General features: G+C 40.0%; 1 protein-coding gene across 1 annotated transcript; it reads left to right on the forward strand.

Moving 5' to 3' along the window:
* Nucleotides 1–248: 248 nt before the first annotated feature.
* On the forward strand, nt 249–13,850 carry ctdspl2b (CTD (carboxy-terminal domain, RNA polymerase II, polypeptide A) small phosphatase like 2b). Its single transcript, XM_032509380.1, has 13 exons — nt 249–502; nt 3,800–3,990; nt 4,973–5,111; nt 5,200–5,349; nt 5,511–5,759; nt 5,876–5,972; nt 7,506–7,617; nt 7,738–7,824; nt 8,085–8,147; nt 9,344–9,423; nt 9,578–9,704; nt 10,508–10,603; nt 10,741–13,850. Exons 2-13 carry the CDS (start codon nt 3,823–3,825, stop codon nt 10,804–10,806), a joined length of 1,434 nt encoding a protein of 477 aa, XP_032365271.1. The 5' UTR covers nt 249–502; nt 3,800–3,822; the 3' UTR covers nt 10,807–13,850.
* The last annotated feature ends 1,575 nt before the right edge of the window (nt 13,851–15,425 follow it).

The raw sequence follows: 15,425 nt of genomic DNA on the forward strand, positions 1-15,425 counted from the left end.
ACTTTTTCAAAATAATGAGTTCGTATCTATAAATAACGAAGAATATTCTAAGTCATTATTTTGAGATAGTAATTCTGAGAAAGTTTGTCATTAGTTTGAGAAACTAAGTCATTATTTTTCGAGAGATTCTCATAATGAATTAATTAAATTATCTTTTTTTCGTCACATTGGCGGTCACTGGCTTCCAAAGTTCTGTAGCTACACTAATGAAAGCTGGAAAAAAAGAAAAAAGAAAAGGCATGTGGTAGTGTTCGCTGTAGACTGGCTGGTGTTTTTCAGAGGTAAGGGGGTGTGTCTGTGTCCCATACGGGTATCTGCCTCGGAGAGACTGAGCAGAGGCGGGAAATGGCGCCTGGTAACACAACGATGTGTCGTTTCGAAGACGGACCTTGAGTAGATCTACAGAAAAAGTCGGCTCAGATCACGAAAACAACCACTGCCTCTATTGTGATGGTTAATCGGTCTTGAGTCGTTATCGCCAGACACTGCGGATCACTGTAAAGTAAGTCGGTTACGTTAACCAACATTGTTCGTTCATCTGTATTTGGCTTGCGGTTAATGTAATGTTGTCTAATCAGGATAAATGTTTTCCTTCTCTGCCGGTGCACATCTGTTAGCCCGAAGCAGTTTTCAAGAAGGCTAGGTAGGGTTAACGCTAAGCTAGCGGTGCTAAATTAACATTATACTGCTAAGGGCAGCTAAAACACGGCCTACCACGGACCTGACTAACCCCTGGGAGACTCGACATTTTAGATTATTTGGGCTCAAGCTAACGTCATTCATTAAATACTTGCAAGCATATTAACGTTAATCATATTAAGGATAATGCTAACCGTTTTCATCACGTTAAAATCATGAATTTTAAGTAGCATTCCGCAACTGAACTGTGATAACGCTAGTTTTAGCTACATAGCTAGCTAGCTAGCTAACACTGTCTTTTCTATTTTAATAGCCTTCTAGTAAATGTTGAGCTAGACGTGTTCGTGTAACGTCCCCGCAATTGACAAAAGAAATCTCACCAACTGCATTGTTAGCTAAAGATAACGTCGACGGGATCGTCAAATTATTTAACTAGATTATGTTAGCTAGCTAACTGCCGTTAGCTGTTTTGATTAACGATGTCTGACGAATTTCACTCCCATGAAACTCAATGGATAACCTTGAGTCAACCCACTCGGCACACTTAACGGCAGTGACCTAAGTTAATGTTCCTTACTTTAGTTAATGATGTTAACGTTTTTTGGTTCAATTCAAGGTGCCGCACTGGCTTACTTACGCCAAGTTAGCCTATAGGGTCTCGCCTTGTTGAAACGCTAACATTACCGAGTTGTATTAACAGTGTAACGTTACCTATAGGCGCCACTTGTTTAATCTGTTAAAAGAAACTACATGAAAAGTTATAAAGTTACGTTGCACACCTTCATAACCCTGACGCAGAACACGCGACCTCTTGTAACGTTAGTTAGTTTAATTAAGTTAAGTGCAGCAGTGCTAAAGCATGATACTCGTGATTATTTCGGGAAACTTTTACAAACGTTGATTTGGGCACGTGTTATGCATCTGGGCTAAAGTGTGTCATTTGCCTAAACAGGTCGTTAACAGTTAGCTAGTATATATAGGTTTAGGTTTTGTCTTGAGCCAGTTAGCCAACATTAGCCTCTGAATATTTTTTGCAGAGGGAGGGTTGTCGAACAAGCGAGGCCCTGGTTGTTTCTCCGGGTGTTAGCTCGCTCATGTAGTCTCGGTGGCATGCATGTTCTTATTTCCCGCTCACTTTCTCTTACCTAGTTAAGTACATCATCCTTGTTCAGTAGGTGACTTCTAGAGAGGTGGATGTCTAGCAGCTAGGGTGTTGTTGCCATGCAAGCTATGGCGAGATTAAATATCCGGCACTTAATTTTTTTATTTAGCATAAACAGAAAAATAACTTGTGTTTTGTACATACTAACTTATGCAATGTACAAATGCAGCATAGGAAAGACAGAGCATACAAAGAGTTGCATTAACTACAATGTTAATGTTTATAATAGCCTCAAGTTAATCAGAATGCCTAAGAATCTCCCATGAGCTTTCAGAGAAATGCCCAGGAGTTCAAATAATTAGTTGAATTGTTGAGGCATCAGTTACAAGCAACTTTAATGTGATGGGGGGGGGGGGGGGGGGGGGGGGGGTGTTTAAAAACTGATGAGAATATTCACCAATCACTTACAAACATTGCATCTGCAAAGACGAGCACAGAGACCATCAGCAACTCTGATTTAGGACAACCTGTTGGATTATCTTTTTTTTATATATATATAAACTTTCTAGGGCTCGATCTGAATATTGGGGTATCTTTTTGTTAGGTTGCTATTTGGTTTTCAACTTTGGGATTCAAATATTCGTTTTTTGTTTTTTACTTCAATACTGTAATAAAGTTAAGACCGATAAACCTTTTGGAGAAATGCAACCCACCACCATGCTGCGGTGGCTAAGCATGGTCTTGGCACCGGTGATCATACTTGTCAGTCCTTTTTGAGGTGAGAGTTCCGTACGGTAATCCGAAAACATCACTGCCTCTTTTTTTGCCACAGCAAAGCACCGTTGCTCCGTCTGTTTTCGCTTTCACCATGGAATCAAGCTACCTTCAATTGTGGTCAGAAATGTCAAAATGACGGGAAACAATAATTGTGGAATATAAAGTTTACTTATGCTACATTGGGGGTGGGAGGTAAATAGGACTTCACGCAAATGAGCCATTAAAGTGATACTCACACTGCCGCTCAACCCTGCAGCGTTCACTTTTGTTGGTCTAAATGTGCCCTGAGTCCTGATCAGCCAGACATTTTTTAAGCCCAAAAATATATTTTTGGGACAGCCCTAAAACAATCTCTTAGGTAGATGTTTTTGTTTAGCTGATGTTTTTCAATAGCACCCCTCCAATCATAAAGTTTTTATTTATGAACAATGTTGGGTGCTATAATATCAGTGTTTTCGTCTCAAACTGGTACATTAACGTTCACGTAAAGTCACTTTCAGGCCTGCCCCACTTTTCTTGCCTGCCTGCCTGTTACTTTATTGTTACCATGTACTCTGAAGCTGTTACGTCGCCTGTTGGTGTTTTCATGCGTGCACCTCTGGTGTGTTCATGGATACACCCCGGTGTAAATGTAAAGCAGATGTAGTGAAGAACATTTACAGTATGTATGATTTACAATTTAATACAACATGTATTGAGATGGTGCTATTGTGTGTTTAGGGCCCCTGACAGGTTGTGGATATGTCGAGACACATTTTCAGCCAGCTGTTGTTACAAAAACACAAGATGCTACCATGCTTGCTGACAGACAATTCATGTTCACTGAATAGTTTTTAAGTTTTCCTTTGTGCATTGTGAAGGACAATGCTGACCAATTAAATCCCCCAGTTTAAGAGAACAATGCGTCTGTTTTCTTCAAATAAGTTGCACCTCAGCTTGAAAACCTTTTGAAAAAACATTTAAAATTGTGTGTGTGTTTTTTAACTGTACAAATGGAAGGCGAGCCAGCTGTGGCTGCCGTGATCCACTGTGATGTAAGTGAAATGGGATCTTGAATGCATCCAGATGTTAGCAGAAAAAGCACCAGCATTACCCCACTACCGATAGATACGCCCCACAAACTTAGACATTTCAAAAGTTAAAACCGTTTAGACTGTTGGAACAACCTGTCTGTCCACCTTATCACTTGAGTATTTGCTCAAATGAGTTTCCTTGGCTGTACTGTCGTATTGATTTCCTCCCTCTGCCATCTTTTCCTGTTTCTGATGTTCTGAAAAACAGCCTTACATGTGACTGCTAAAACAATGAGGCTGAGAATGCGTAAGGCGTCTCAGCAGCCGAACCCCAGTCTGGCAAGCCGCCCATCCCGTACCAAGCGGAGGCATTCAGAAGTAGAAGAGGACACTCCTACTAGTGGAGGGAGGGGTATATTCTCCACCATCAAGAAGTTCATCAGAGGAAATGCTGTCAAGGTAACTACCTCATTGATCACATCAAATGACTCTGCTTTGTAGTTGACTTCAATGCATATGTGAGTGTGGTGCCCCTTCTGGAAGCATTGAAAAATAGTTCTCCGTATGTTTGGTTTTTACTGTGCTACCTAAAGCACTTCTCTTTTAAAAACTGTAGCAATGTGCTCTCCAGGTTGCAGAGTTAAATACAGTGTTTCTTAATGCAGTGTCGTGTTTCCCAGGAAATGTCTGGAGGAATGCAGCAGCTTGTCTGAGAACTCGGACTTGGTTCTAATTTTAGCTTCTGGCTCACAGAGTTGGTGTGCAGGAACAGGAGGCTGTAACAAGTGGAAAATTCAACCCGGGTAAAAGAGGCTTTTCCTCTGGAAAGAGACAGGGGCTTTGAGATGTTTTCATGGTCCTCCCTGCATTTTCTCATAATTCCTAAATTAAGATTTGTAGCATAATACTAATCTGATAAAATTATCGCCCACTGATCGTTATCAGCCAATATTTAGTAAATCAAAATATGTGATTGGGAAGAAAAAAACGTGATCGGGAGATCTAAATGCCTTCCCTTTTTTAACCCTGTTTACGTGTTTGTAGTCATAATAGTGACCGGTTTAACAAAAGGCTAAAATTGTAGCTAGGCTTAACTTGTCAAACTGGATGGTGATGCTTATGGTCATTATAATGCTCCCGCTGAGTTTTAGAATGTTTAACACCTAGCTGCTGTGAAGGGTCTCTAGCAGACAACAGCCCTGATCGCAGCACTCCCTCCACACTGCCTGGGCCAAACCCACACAGCTGCTCCGCAACTCCCGTGAGCGACCTCCACATCGCTTTTGGATCAGAGCCAACACTAAGAGCTCTGACATGTTTTTTTGTTTTTTTATGTTGTGATATAGGTCTTAAATTCCATTCTTAAAGATCTTAAGAAGTCTTAGATTTGACTTGGTGAAAACATGCAGAAACCCTGTACATGATGTCCTGTCTCCTTAAGGTGCAGCAGGAGAGCCCAGCAAAGAAGACACGCATCCACTGCGATGTGGACAACAACCTGATCACCTCTACAACTCCGAACACCAACACCCCCAGCCGGACTATCAGCAGGGTTGGCAGGAGAGGCTCCCTTAATGGACGTGAGTGGCTCTCAAAGAAAAGCATGACTTTTTTTATTTCCCACCTTTCTCCGTTAACTTGCCTAAACCTGTCACTTCTCTTCTCCAGAAGCAACCAATCACGACAGGAGTAAGGAGAAGCCCAATGGCAGTCTGGAGGAGACGACGGCCGTTGAGCTACCCGCCAGCCCCCCCAGAACCACCCTTCTTGGGACCATCTTCTCCCCTGTTTTCAACTTCTTCTCACCAGCTAAAAATGGTAAATAGATCCTGAGGCGGCCTATCTGATTCCCAGCAAGCATCATGCTCAAACTTATAGCATATCTGTACTCAAAAATGTTTTTATCATAGCGGTGATGATTGCCTATGTTCAGCAATGTCGGGGTAGCACACAGCTCAAACTCTTCATGTGTTTTTCAGCCTCCTCTGGCTCAGACTCCCCAGACCAGGCATTAGAGGCAGAGGAGATAGTCAAGCAGCTGGACATAGAGCAAGCTGTGGAGACGCCCACCAGCACAGCCACTTCTGCACAGGAACTGTGTGCCACCACTAACTTCTACTCTAGTGTATCGCAGCTGCCACCAATGAGACCTCCACATATCCCAGAGGTATCTCCCACAGCAAGGGATGGAGAGCTCTGTGCTGATGCTGACCTTCCACCCCTCACAGGTATGCCGCTAGGAACACGTGGTCTTGAAACACATTTTAATTCATGTTGAGGTAATAATATCTTGGTATTTTTTGTTTCTAATCTTGTTCACATTTTGTTCCTGTTGTGGTCCAAGCTCCAGGCTCCAGTCCAGATATGGCATATGTGGATGCTCCTCCCACTGCAGTACCACCAGAGGCAACCTATGAAGAAGACTGGGAAGTCTTTGACCCGTGAGTAAAACACTGCACTCATAAAATGCGTAGTCCAATAGCCAGACCCCATTGAACAGTATTTACAACAAACCCAGAATGCCGATATTTGAAAAGCAAGAGGTAGTGGGATAGTTTTAAACAAGCATGAGGGGTAAGCAGAGGTGTGGGACAAACGTTACTCTCGGCAAATGGGAACATTGTTTGTAGCAGAGGGAGGCATTTGATTTTGTCCAAGTCACTATTAAAGTTAAAGGTGAACTATTATACTTTTCTGTATTTTCTGTCATATCGATAATGTTCTGTTGGATTGTCATGTAAAACATGGCCAGAGCTTCAAATAATGAGCAAAACGTATTTCAGAGAAATCCCCATGAGCTAAAACGTTTAGATTTCCTACTGTTCTGAATGATCTGGTTTCAACATAATCGATGCTGTGGGTAGATACTCGAAGATTTGGACCCTATGCCGTAGCTTGCTGTGCATCTCTCAAAAACTACACGGCAAAGCAGACCGCAACAACTGGGATGCTTGGCCGTGGCTTGGTAGTGTTGCGTTTCCCCTGCTCATTTCCTGGTTCTCATTCTCCATATATCAACGAGAGGGTTTACTTTACTTTACTGGTCAGAAAGCACAGGGGAGACACTTTATTTCTCTCACTATGCCTCCAGAGTCAGTACACACTCCGAAGCTAATCACGTCACTCTCTCACTTGCACACACACACTCACTCACTCACTCACTCACTCACTCACTCTCTCTCTCTTTCTCCCTCTCTCTCTCACACACACACGTGCCGGCCCTGCTATTCTCTTTAAGAGATCAACACACACGCCACCGCAGCTGTATAAACTTCAGGCCACTTATGTAGGCTATGACAAAATCTCTGCGTGGAGCCTCCGCAGAAGCATAAACCGACCTTTACATGACACTGAGGCGGCCTTCCATGATTGGTCATCTGATCCTGCTAGGCAGGAATGGAGTGTTGTTGTTTTTTAAGCTACTGCGGTGTTAACATTGTCGCACGTATCTACATGCTAATGGCAGTGAATTATGTAATCATGGCACCCAATGTTTTTGATTTGGGGTCACGTTACTGTTAAAACTGGTCCGGTTATGTAGTATTTGGTTCAGAAGCCTTTATTTTTTGACGGTATAAAGTTTTGCTACATTCTATTGCTATGCACTGCTAACTATAGTAGCTGCGTGCTAACGCCAGGTAAACCTGTAATCTCGGCTGCCAATGTTGTTCATTTCTCCTCAATTTCGGGTCAAACTGCTTTTTCTTTTTTTTAACGGTGCAAAGTCCTACGATGGGAACGAGATGCCATGGGCAGTATGGTGTAACATAAGTGTTTATAAAAAAAAAAACAACTAAATACTAGTAAAAATCTGAAAATGCTATATAATATCCAGACCACCAACGGGATCCCCTAACCTACAACAAAGTAATAAAGCCAGCAGCAGAACTGACAGTTTGAGCCAACAAAGTATTCCACTTTTCTTAGAACATTGTGGTTTTGACTAAAAGTATGTGTGATGATTTGATTTGTAGGTATTTCTTCATCAAGCACGTCCCTCCTCTGACAGAAGAGCAGCTCACTCGTAAGCCAGCCTTGCCACTGAAGACACGCAGCACGCCTGAATTCTCTCTGGTCCTCGACCTGGTCAGTAATAGTTGCAACAACAAATCCTTTGTTTTTAATTTTTAAAGCGCTATAGAAATTTTCAAATATATCAAAAGATTGAGAAATGTTTCCTAGTATTTTCTCTGTTGTGTTCATTAGGACGAAACATTAGTTCACTGCAGTTTAAATGAGCTGGAGGATGCAGCACTTACCTTCCCTGTCCTCTTTCAAGATGTCATTTACCAGGTGAGTGCTGTCTTATAGGAATGTTTCTCTAGGTTTATTTAATGATGCCACTAGAGGGGGATAAAGTGGCATTTGTAAAAAATCTTACTTTGAGGATGGTGTACTTGCAAAAATAGACAAACTTGTCGTACATTTGGAGAATTATCCAATTCAATAGACAAGCCTAAATAAATACTATTTTGATAATACGTATTTTGACCTGCAGTAAACATAGTCTGTGTTGATTTTAAATGTTTACTTACGTCTGTTGCCATATGCAGGTGTATGTGCGCCTGAGGCCGTTCTTTCGAGAGTTTCTGGAACGCATGTCTCAAATCTATGAGGTAAGTGTAACCTCGACTCCTGTTAGTTTATCTAATTAATGCATCAGAAAAAATGTGTATATTAGTGCTGTCAAACAATTAAAATATTTTATCACACTATTATCATAGTTAACTCACAATTAATCACACATTTTGATCTGTTCTAACTGTTGCTTAATTTATTTTTGTCCCTTGATTTTATTTATTTTTCTTTCTTATTTTAATGCTGTTATCAACATGGAAAATTGGATTGGCTCGCTTTGTGCAAACGTTTTTTTTATTGAAAACATTGGCATATTGCCCACAGTAGTGTTTATTTTCACACGTAAAATTCTCACTTGGAGCAAATAATCTTCCACACAATGTAACACTGACATAAATAAAAGGGTGAAAAAAATACTTTGACGAAGGGGCGGAGAATTTGCATCAGCTGTGTGCTTGGCCATCAAGTGGTATTTCAGACTGGACGTGCTGTGATGATAGCTCGGTTCCATTGACAAGACCAAAGTGATCTGTGTGTTTTGTCGTGAACTATTTGGCAGCTTTTAAAATGTAAAATTTCCATTCAGAATCTTATTGGCATCCATTTCGGCGTGTTGCGCTCGCCATCCACTCAAAACATAACTATACTACTCTTTGGCCGGCTCACAAAATTACAAATCCTACTATGGCCACGCCAAGTCCCACTATACGAAGCAGCGCCATTGGTTGGGGTTAGGCATTTCACCTCGAATGGTTAAGGTTAGGGGATTGGTCAGGGGATAAGACCAGTACATGTAACCATGGATGCCTGGCCAATAGTGTGTGTGAATGCTATTGAAGGGCGGGTCTTGGCGTGGCCATAGTGAGATTTGTAATATCGCAGCTGGCTCTCAAGCCCAAACAAGTGTGTACAGCATGCTTGTTGTTTTGTTTCCAGTCTACCTAGATACAAATTTTGTTTGTCCAAAAGGAACGTTATTCTCGTGATAAAAAATTGATGGCATTAAAATGGGTTTGTGTTAGCGCCGGTAATAACGCATTTAACTGACAGCACGTGTGTATGTATACATACATACATACATACATACATACATACATACATACATACATACATACATACATACATACATACATTGTGTGTGTGTGTGTGTACATACATACATACATACATACATACATACATACATACATACATACATACATAATTTTACCTTTCTTATTTCTCCCTTTCCCAGATCATCCTTTTTACAGCCTCTAAAAAGGTATATGCAGACAAACTGCTCAACATCTTGGATCCTAAAAAGCAGCTTGTGAGGTACGATATGTTTTGTATTAGTCTGTTCTAATTGCACGCTAAACTTGTTGAGGTGTCAGTGTTGTGGTTTTTCTGAATAATTGATTGCTCTGACCATGTCATTGATTTTCCTCTTCTTCTCCCTCTGTCCTTTTATTCCCTACTGTAACTGTAGACACAGGTTGTTCCGTGAGCACTGTGTCTGTGTCCAGGGAAACTACATCAAGGACCTCAACATCTTGGGCAGAGATCTGTCAAAGACCATCATTATCGACAATTCACCGCAAGCCTTTGCGTATCAGGTGAACGCCTAAATAAAATAGAACACCGGGGGGTTTTGTGTCATCTGGTTATCGACAGGCATCAGTGTTGTCAACAAAAGGAAATCTATTTTAAACAATTAGAAAAAACATAATCTAGTTTTCATGTTTGTATTCCAGGGTTTTGCTCTGGAAATGTAGTTTTTGGCCACTGGATGAGGCGTAGCTCTTTTTGGAAAATAACTCTTAAGTTGTTGATGCAAACAACATGGAGCTTCTTAACAAATACAGCTGGCCACAACAAACTTAAAACTAACTTCAACTCAATATGGGTTTGATTTGGTGTAATGCGTGCCCCATATGTGTACTGTGTGTGGTAGTGATTATTAAACTGACTTTAGTCTGGTATCTGACTGGAAACCGGGTTTTTACTCCCAAACTCCAAACTGCGGGGACTTCCTCTTTGGAAAACCCAGACATTTCCATGTGCTGCTCTGATTAATTACCAGGAAGCAGAAGTAGGATGTGGTTGGTTGATTAATCAATACAAGCTGCTAAGCTGAAATGGACAGATTCTGACACATCTAGTGATCAATTTATTTACCAGATTCTAAACAATGGCTTCACTCATTAGACATGTGACAGCTCCTTGGCTTGTTTTCCCTGAAGCTTAATACTAAGGTTCATTAAAGTGTAAGAATGTCTTGTGACATTAGTGTGGGAAACCCACAAGGATTTTGATTTCAGTTTTCTTGTTACATTTGAGAGACACATGTGAGGTCCGTTAATAATACAAAGACGTTACTGATTTGATTGCATTTGACTTTTGTTTTTTGTCCCTACAGTTGTCCAATGGTATTCCCATAGAAAGCTGGTTCATGGACAAGAATGACAATGAGCTGCTGAAGCTGGTACCCTTCCTGGAGAAGTTGGTTGAGATGGTAAGATGTTCTACTGTTCTGTTGCTGTTCTTGGACCTTTCACAACCGCTACATCAAAGTCGTGTTTTTGATAATGTAATTTAATGTGATCTTTAATCTCTTCCTTTCACGGTTCATTTGCCTGTTGAACTCGTCAGAATGAGGATGTGCGGCCGCATGTTCGGGAGAGGTTCCGGCTTCACGACTTGCTGCCCCCTGATTGAACTTGACCACAGACTCTCAGAACGGGACAACATGAAATGACTGAAAAGAACATGCGTATAAAAAGCCCCTCTTTGGATTACAAACTACAACATTGCCATTACTGTTAAAATTTTAGCCTTTTTTTTAAGTCCACTGTTGCTTTTTAAAAAAAAAAGAAAGAAAAAAAACTTGAAAAGGAAAAACAAACATTTTTAAAGATCTGGGTGAAATTTTCTAAATGTATAGATAAAATGACACACGCTATGAACAAGCCCAGGTAAACTTCTCTTTTTGACTGACTCTCCAGCTGTGGAACCGGATATATCTCCTCCACACTAAATTCTAACGTCTTGGTGCTGGCTTAGTGGATATAGAAAAGCCACCTGGTAAAGAGGAACTCCAGCCCGGCCGAGTCCCTAAACCCAAACCGACCCCTGGTGCGCACGCTGTTGAAGAATAACTATGCTCTGTGGCTACAGACCATTTTCAGCGGGAATGACTGGCCTGTAAATCAATCTGTGCATGTGTGTATGTTTACTCCTAGCCCCACACACACACACACACACACACACACACACACACCGATTTGGTGTTTGGCAAACCTACAATCTGTAGCCTTTTAAAACCATATGCATTCCTCCGTAGCTAAGTCAAGTTTCTATTGTTGGTTGCAGTTTTTTTTCTGGTAAAACTGGTGTTTCATTGTTTAAAAAAGGAAAAAAAGATAGCGTTTTAATTCTGTTTGTAAGATATGTTTTAAAAGGGGTCGTGTAAGATTTTATTGTAATCCTTTTTTTTTTCTATTAGAACATGGGTGCATATTAATGACAGTCCACTGCATAGTCAAACGAAATGGAATTACTCCAGGACTTTAAGTATAGTTTTTGTTCTTGTTCTAACAAGTGGAGGTTTAAATCAATGTGTTGGCTTCACTGTGGACACATGGCTCCTTATTTAAATGTTAGGATCAAAAATCTCCTTACCTGTAAATCTGACATATTGTAAAGGTTTGAGGGTTATTAATTTTCAAAGTGATATGTGTTGTTAACCTTTTCTTTAATAATAGTATTTGATTTGTTTATAATCAGTATTGTCTTTTACTCCTAATCAAGTATTCTGGCTAAAATCAGAGCTCTTTCTTTTAGTTGTAATGTGATGGCAGTAGCATTATGACTAATGTAGCACATCTCTCGTCATAAAGTCTACCCATGGTAGAAACCTATGACCAGACCCTGTATCAGCCATATCTGGCACCAGTAACATACTGTTTTATCAGTCAGCTTCACTGACTGCCTGTTTCATATTTTTTTACTTCCATACTTTCTTTATGTTTAGTGCAGTTTAAAATGTGTTTAAGAATGGTAACTATGTGAATGTTTCTGCCTGACATCAGCCTGGACACTCAAGCCAAACTGACATTTTACTCCTCTGTTGTTTCAACTTTAATTTATTTAATGAAGACAAACAGTAGGCAGAAATGGAGATGTTTTTGTTTGCATCATTACAAGCCTGAACATGGGTGATAAAGACAGAAAGCTCAAATGCCTGACTGTCATATTGCAGTCCAAACCCTCAAGAGTTGACTTGAATCTCTGCCTGAATTTGGCATGCGCTGTTGAACTGTTTTCAGTTCTTGTTCAGTTTAAATCAAAGTGCATTTTATGTTAAAGAAAATATGAGTGTTTGGATTTGTCTGGGTTGCCTGTACAGTGCCATACGATTCCCCTTTAGAAATCCCCCCCCCCCCTCCCCCAATAGTATTTCCTACACTCTCACACCTAAAATGATTTGATGGAAAGAGACAATCAGACCTCAAAGCTTTGCAGATACCTGGAGACACCCAGACTTCCCCTATTTCTTTTATTTTTATTTTGGTGTGCTGTATGTATTGCGTACTGTGATTCCATTGAGTTGTACCTTCTCCCCCCTCCCCCCCATGAGTTAAGTTGCCAGTTGAATCCTGCTGTGCAATGCCCAAACAATCCCTGCTGCTCACTTAATGCAGGTTGTGCATCAGAGATGGTTTCCATCTGTTCAGCGCCTGCCTTTTCCTCTTATTTTTTTTTCCACCCAATGTTAGAAGCTCTCCAGAAATTAGGATTCATTTGTATTCAAGTTTGTTACAGGGCACAATGGTGTTTGCTCAGACATAATGTTATGGGTACACATGTCCAGACTATGAATGTAAATTGTACATGGGGGGGTGAAGTCTTTCAGTGTTTTTCCCAATTCCTGGTTTTGTTCTCTCTTCCTGAACTAAAGCAAACCGATGAGCTCGTATCTACCGTTCACAGGTTAGAGAGGAGGCCTGAACAATGGGAATGGAAGAGGAACCATGTCTTGAGGTCACACCATGGTAGCCCCCTCCCTACCCCTATGAGCTCTCACCATCCTGACTGCCATCTCCAAGCCTAATCTTGAGTGTGCGATGTAGCCCAGGTGGGCTCATCCCCTCAGTGGGATTAGTTATTACTCCTTGCTTGTGTGTGAAGGGTCGGTGGGAGGCATTTGATACTTTTCATCTAGCTCCTTTTTATGTGCATTACCAGTTTATTGTACACTTGAGTGTTGTACAATACATGCAGCTTCATCTTTAAAAAAAAAAATCCTTAAAGTAAGGAAAATCTTTTTTTTATATATATTTTTGATTTCAAAAGGCATGTCGTATCTACTTTTTAAATGTATTAATGAAGATTTAACTTTACATCAGATGGAGTGTTGTTTTTTTTTCTTACAAATATCTGTATGTTTAGTTTAGCGCAATGTCACTGAACTGTTAAATTTAGCATGTAGAGCATACCGCTTGCTTTGTGGGAAAGTCCTGAATTAAATTTTAATCATGGCACTTTTTTCTGCAGAAAAGAGCAATTGTGTTAATGAATTTTTTTTTTCCCCCACCAATATCCATTAAGCCATTTTACTTGCAAGAACTGCTATTTGTGCTTTAGATGTATTAAAACATGTTTTAAGACATCTGTTAGCCGTCAGGCTGTATGCTATTGTAAAGTGTACATACGGTTATATTGAATTTCTGAAACAAAGTTTTAAAGTTAAAAACCTCTTGCATGCTCTTTGTTTTTATTTCTCTTGGCTGAGATGATGCTGATGATGTGGGACAATTCATGCGATAAAAGTGCTTGTGTGTAACGAGATATTTGTAGAATATATGTCCCCATCTATGCCTAAAATGATTCGGACAGGTTCACTTTCAATTGTACTAGCATTAAAAGGCCATTAACTGATACGTTTTCATTTCACCAGAGTTCATAATCATACAGTATAATTTAATTAACAGTATTTTATCATTTTGACTCCTAGCATCAACTTCTTCCAATGATAATGATTTTATTATTTGATTGTATTTTTTGTTTAGTGAGGTTCTCTGTGGTTTACAGAAGAAAAACTCTTAGCCCTGACTAACTTTTTTTTTAAAGGGATTAAAAGAATTAAATATTTTTTATTTAAGATGCAAATGTTATTCATTTAAAAACTTAAATATCTTAATATAAAAAAAGACTTCAGTACTGTGCAAAAGTCTTTTGCATGTGTAAAAAAAAAAAAATGCTGGAAACTAAGAATGCTTTCAAAAATGTGATTATTTTTATCAGTTTACAAAATGAAAAGTGCGTGAACAACAGAAAAATCTAAATCAAATCAACATTTGATGTTACTACCCTTTGCCTTCAAACCAGCATCAATTCTCATAGGTACATACTTCACAAGAGTGCTGTCTTGATGGGTAGGACAAAAGAGGACAAAGATCTTTGTTTTCCAGACTTTAATCTGTCAGGACATGTGAATGTGCCTTTGGAACATTGGATGAATGGTTGCTAATAATGGGCAATGTAGATATTGCATTAAAGATCAGCCCCCCACTCATATCAGCTGGTATCCTGTCTACAGTGGAGTGGTATGGAAATTTGTAAGTAACCCCAAACTTGACCGGTAGTGTTTACAAACAGCGTCGCATGCCGGTATTATATGCCCAAACTAACATGCTGGTAAGAAAATTCCACATGTGCACGGATGACGTCAGAATTAGCCTGTTTAAAGCGTGTTGCGGTCCTTTGTATACTGCTCCTTTATGGACTAAATTAAAAAAGGCAAGAATGCAGAAGCTTAAGGTTGCTTGTAATGGCAGGGCTCAGCTTCAGCACCTTCCAGGCATTATTGAGGAGGCTGACCTACAAATGCATTTGTCTGCTGAAGGTCTCCCAGAACAGCGTTGTTATGCTGCTGGTAGATCCTAGGTTCAGTGCCATACGATACCAATCATTGCTATGGAAGCACTGGTTTACGATTCTTTTATAGAAAGCAGTATTGTGGTTTCTTTTGTTTTTATTTCTTTGTGTATGTTTATCTTTTTTGATGTATGTTGTCAGTCATGTCTGTGTCTTCTGAATGGACCATTAGTCTAGCAATAAAGTTGATGATGATGAACTATGCACAAAAACATAGGAAATTGGGTGCAGAAAAAATGGCAGCAGGTGCTCTGGACTGATGAGTCAAAATTTGAAATATTTGGCTGTAGCAGAAGACAGTTTGTACACCGAAGGGCTGGAGAGGGCTACAATAATTCAATTCAATTCAATTCAATTTTATTTATAGTATCAAATCACAACAAGAGTTATCTCAAGAC

This window comes from Etheostoma spectabile, chromosome 1 (assembly GCF_008692095.1).
Source record: "Etheostoma spectabile isolate EspeVRDwgs_2016 chromosome 1, UIUC_Espe_1.0, whole genome shotgun sequence".
NCBI classification, from domain to species: Eukaryota; Metazoa; Chordata; class Actinopteri; order Perciformes; family Percidae; genus Etheostoma; species Etheostoma spectabile.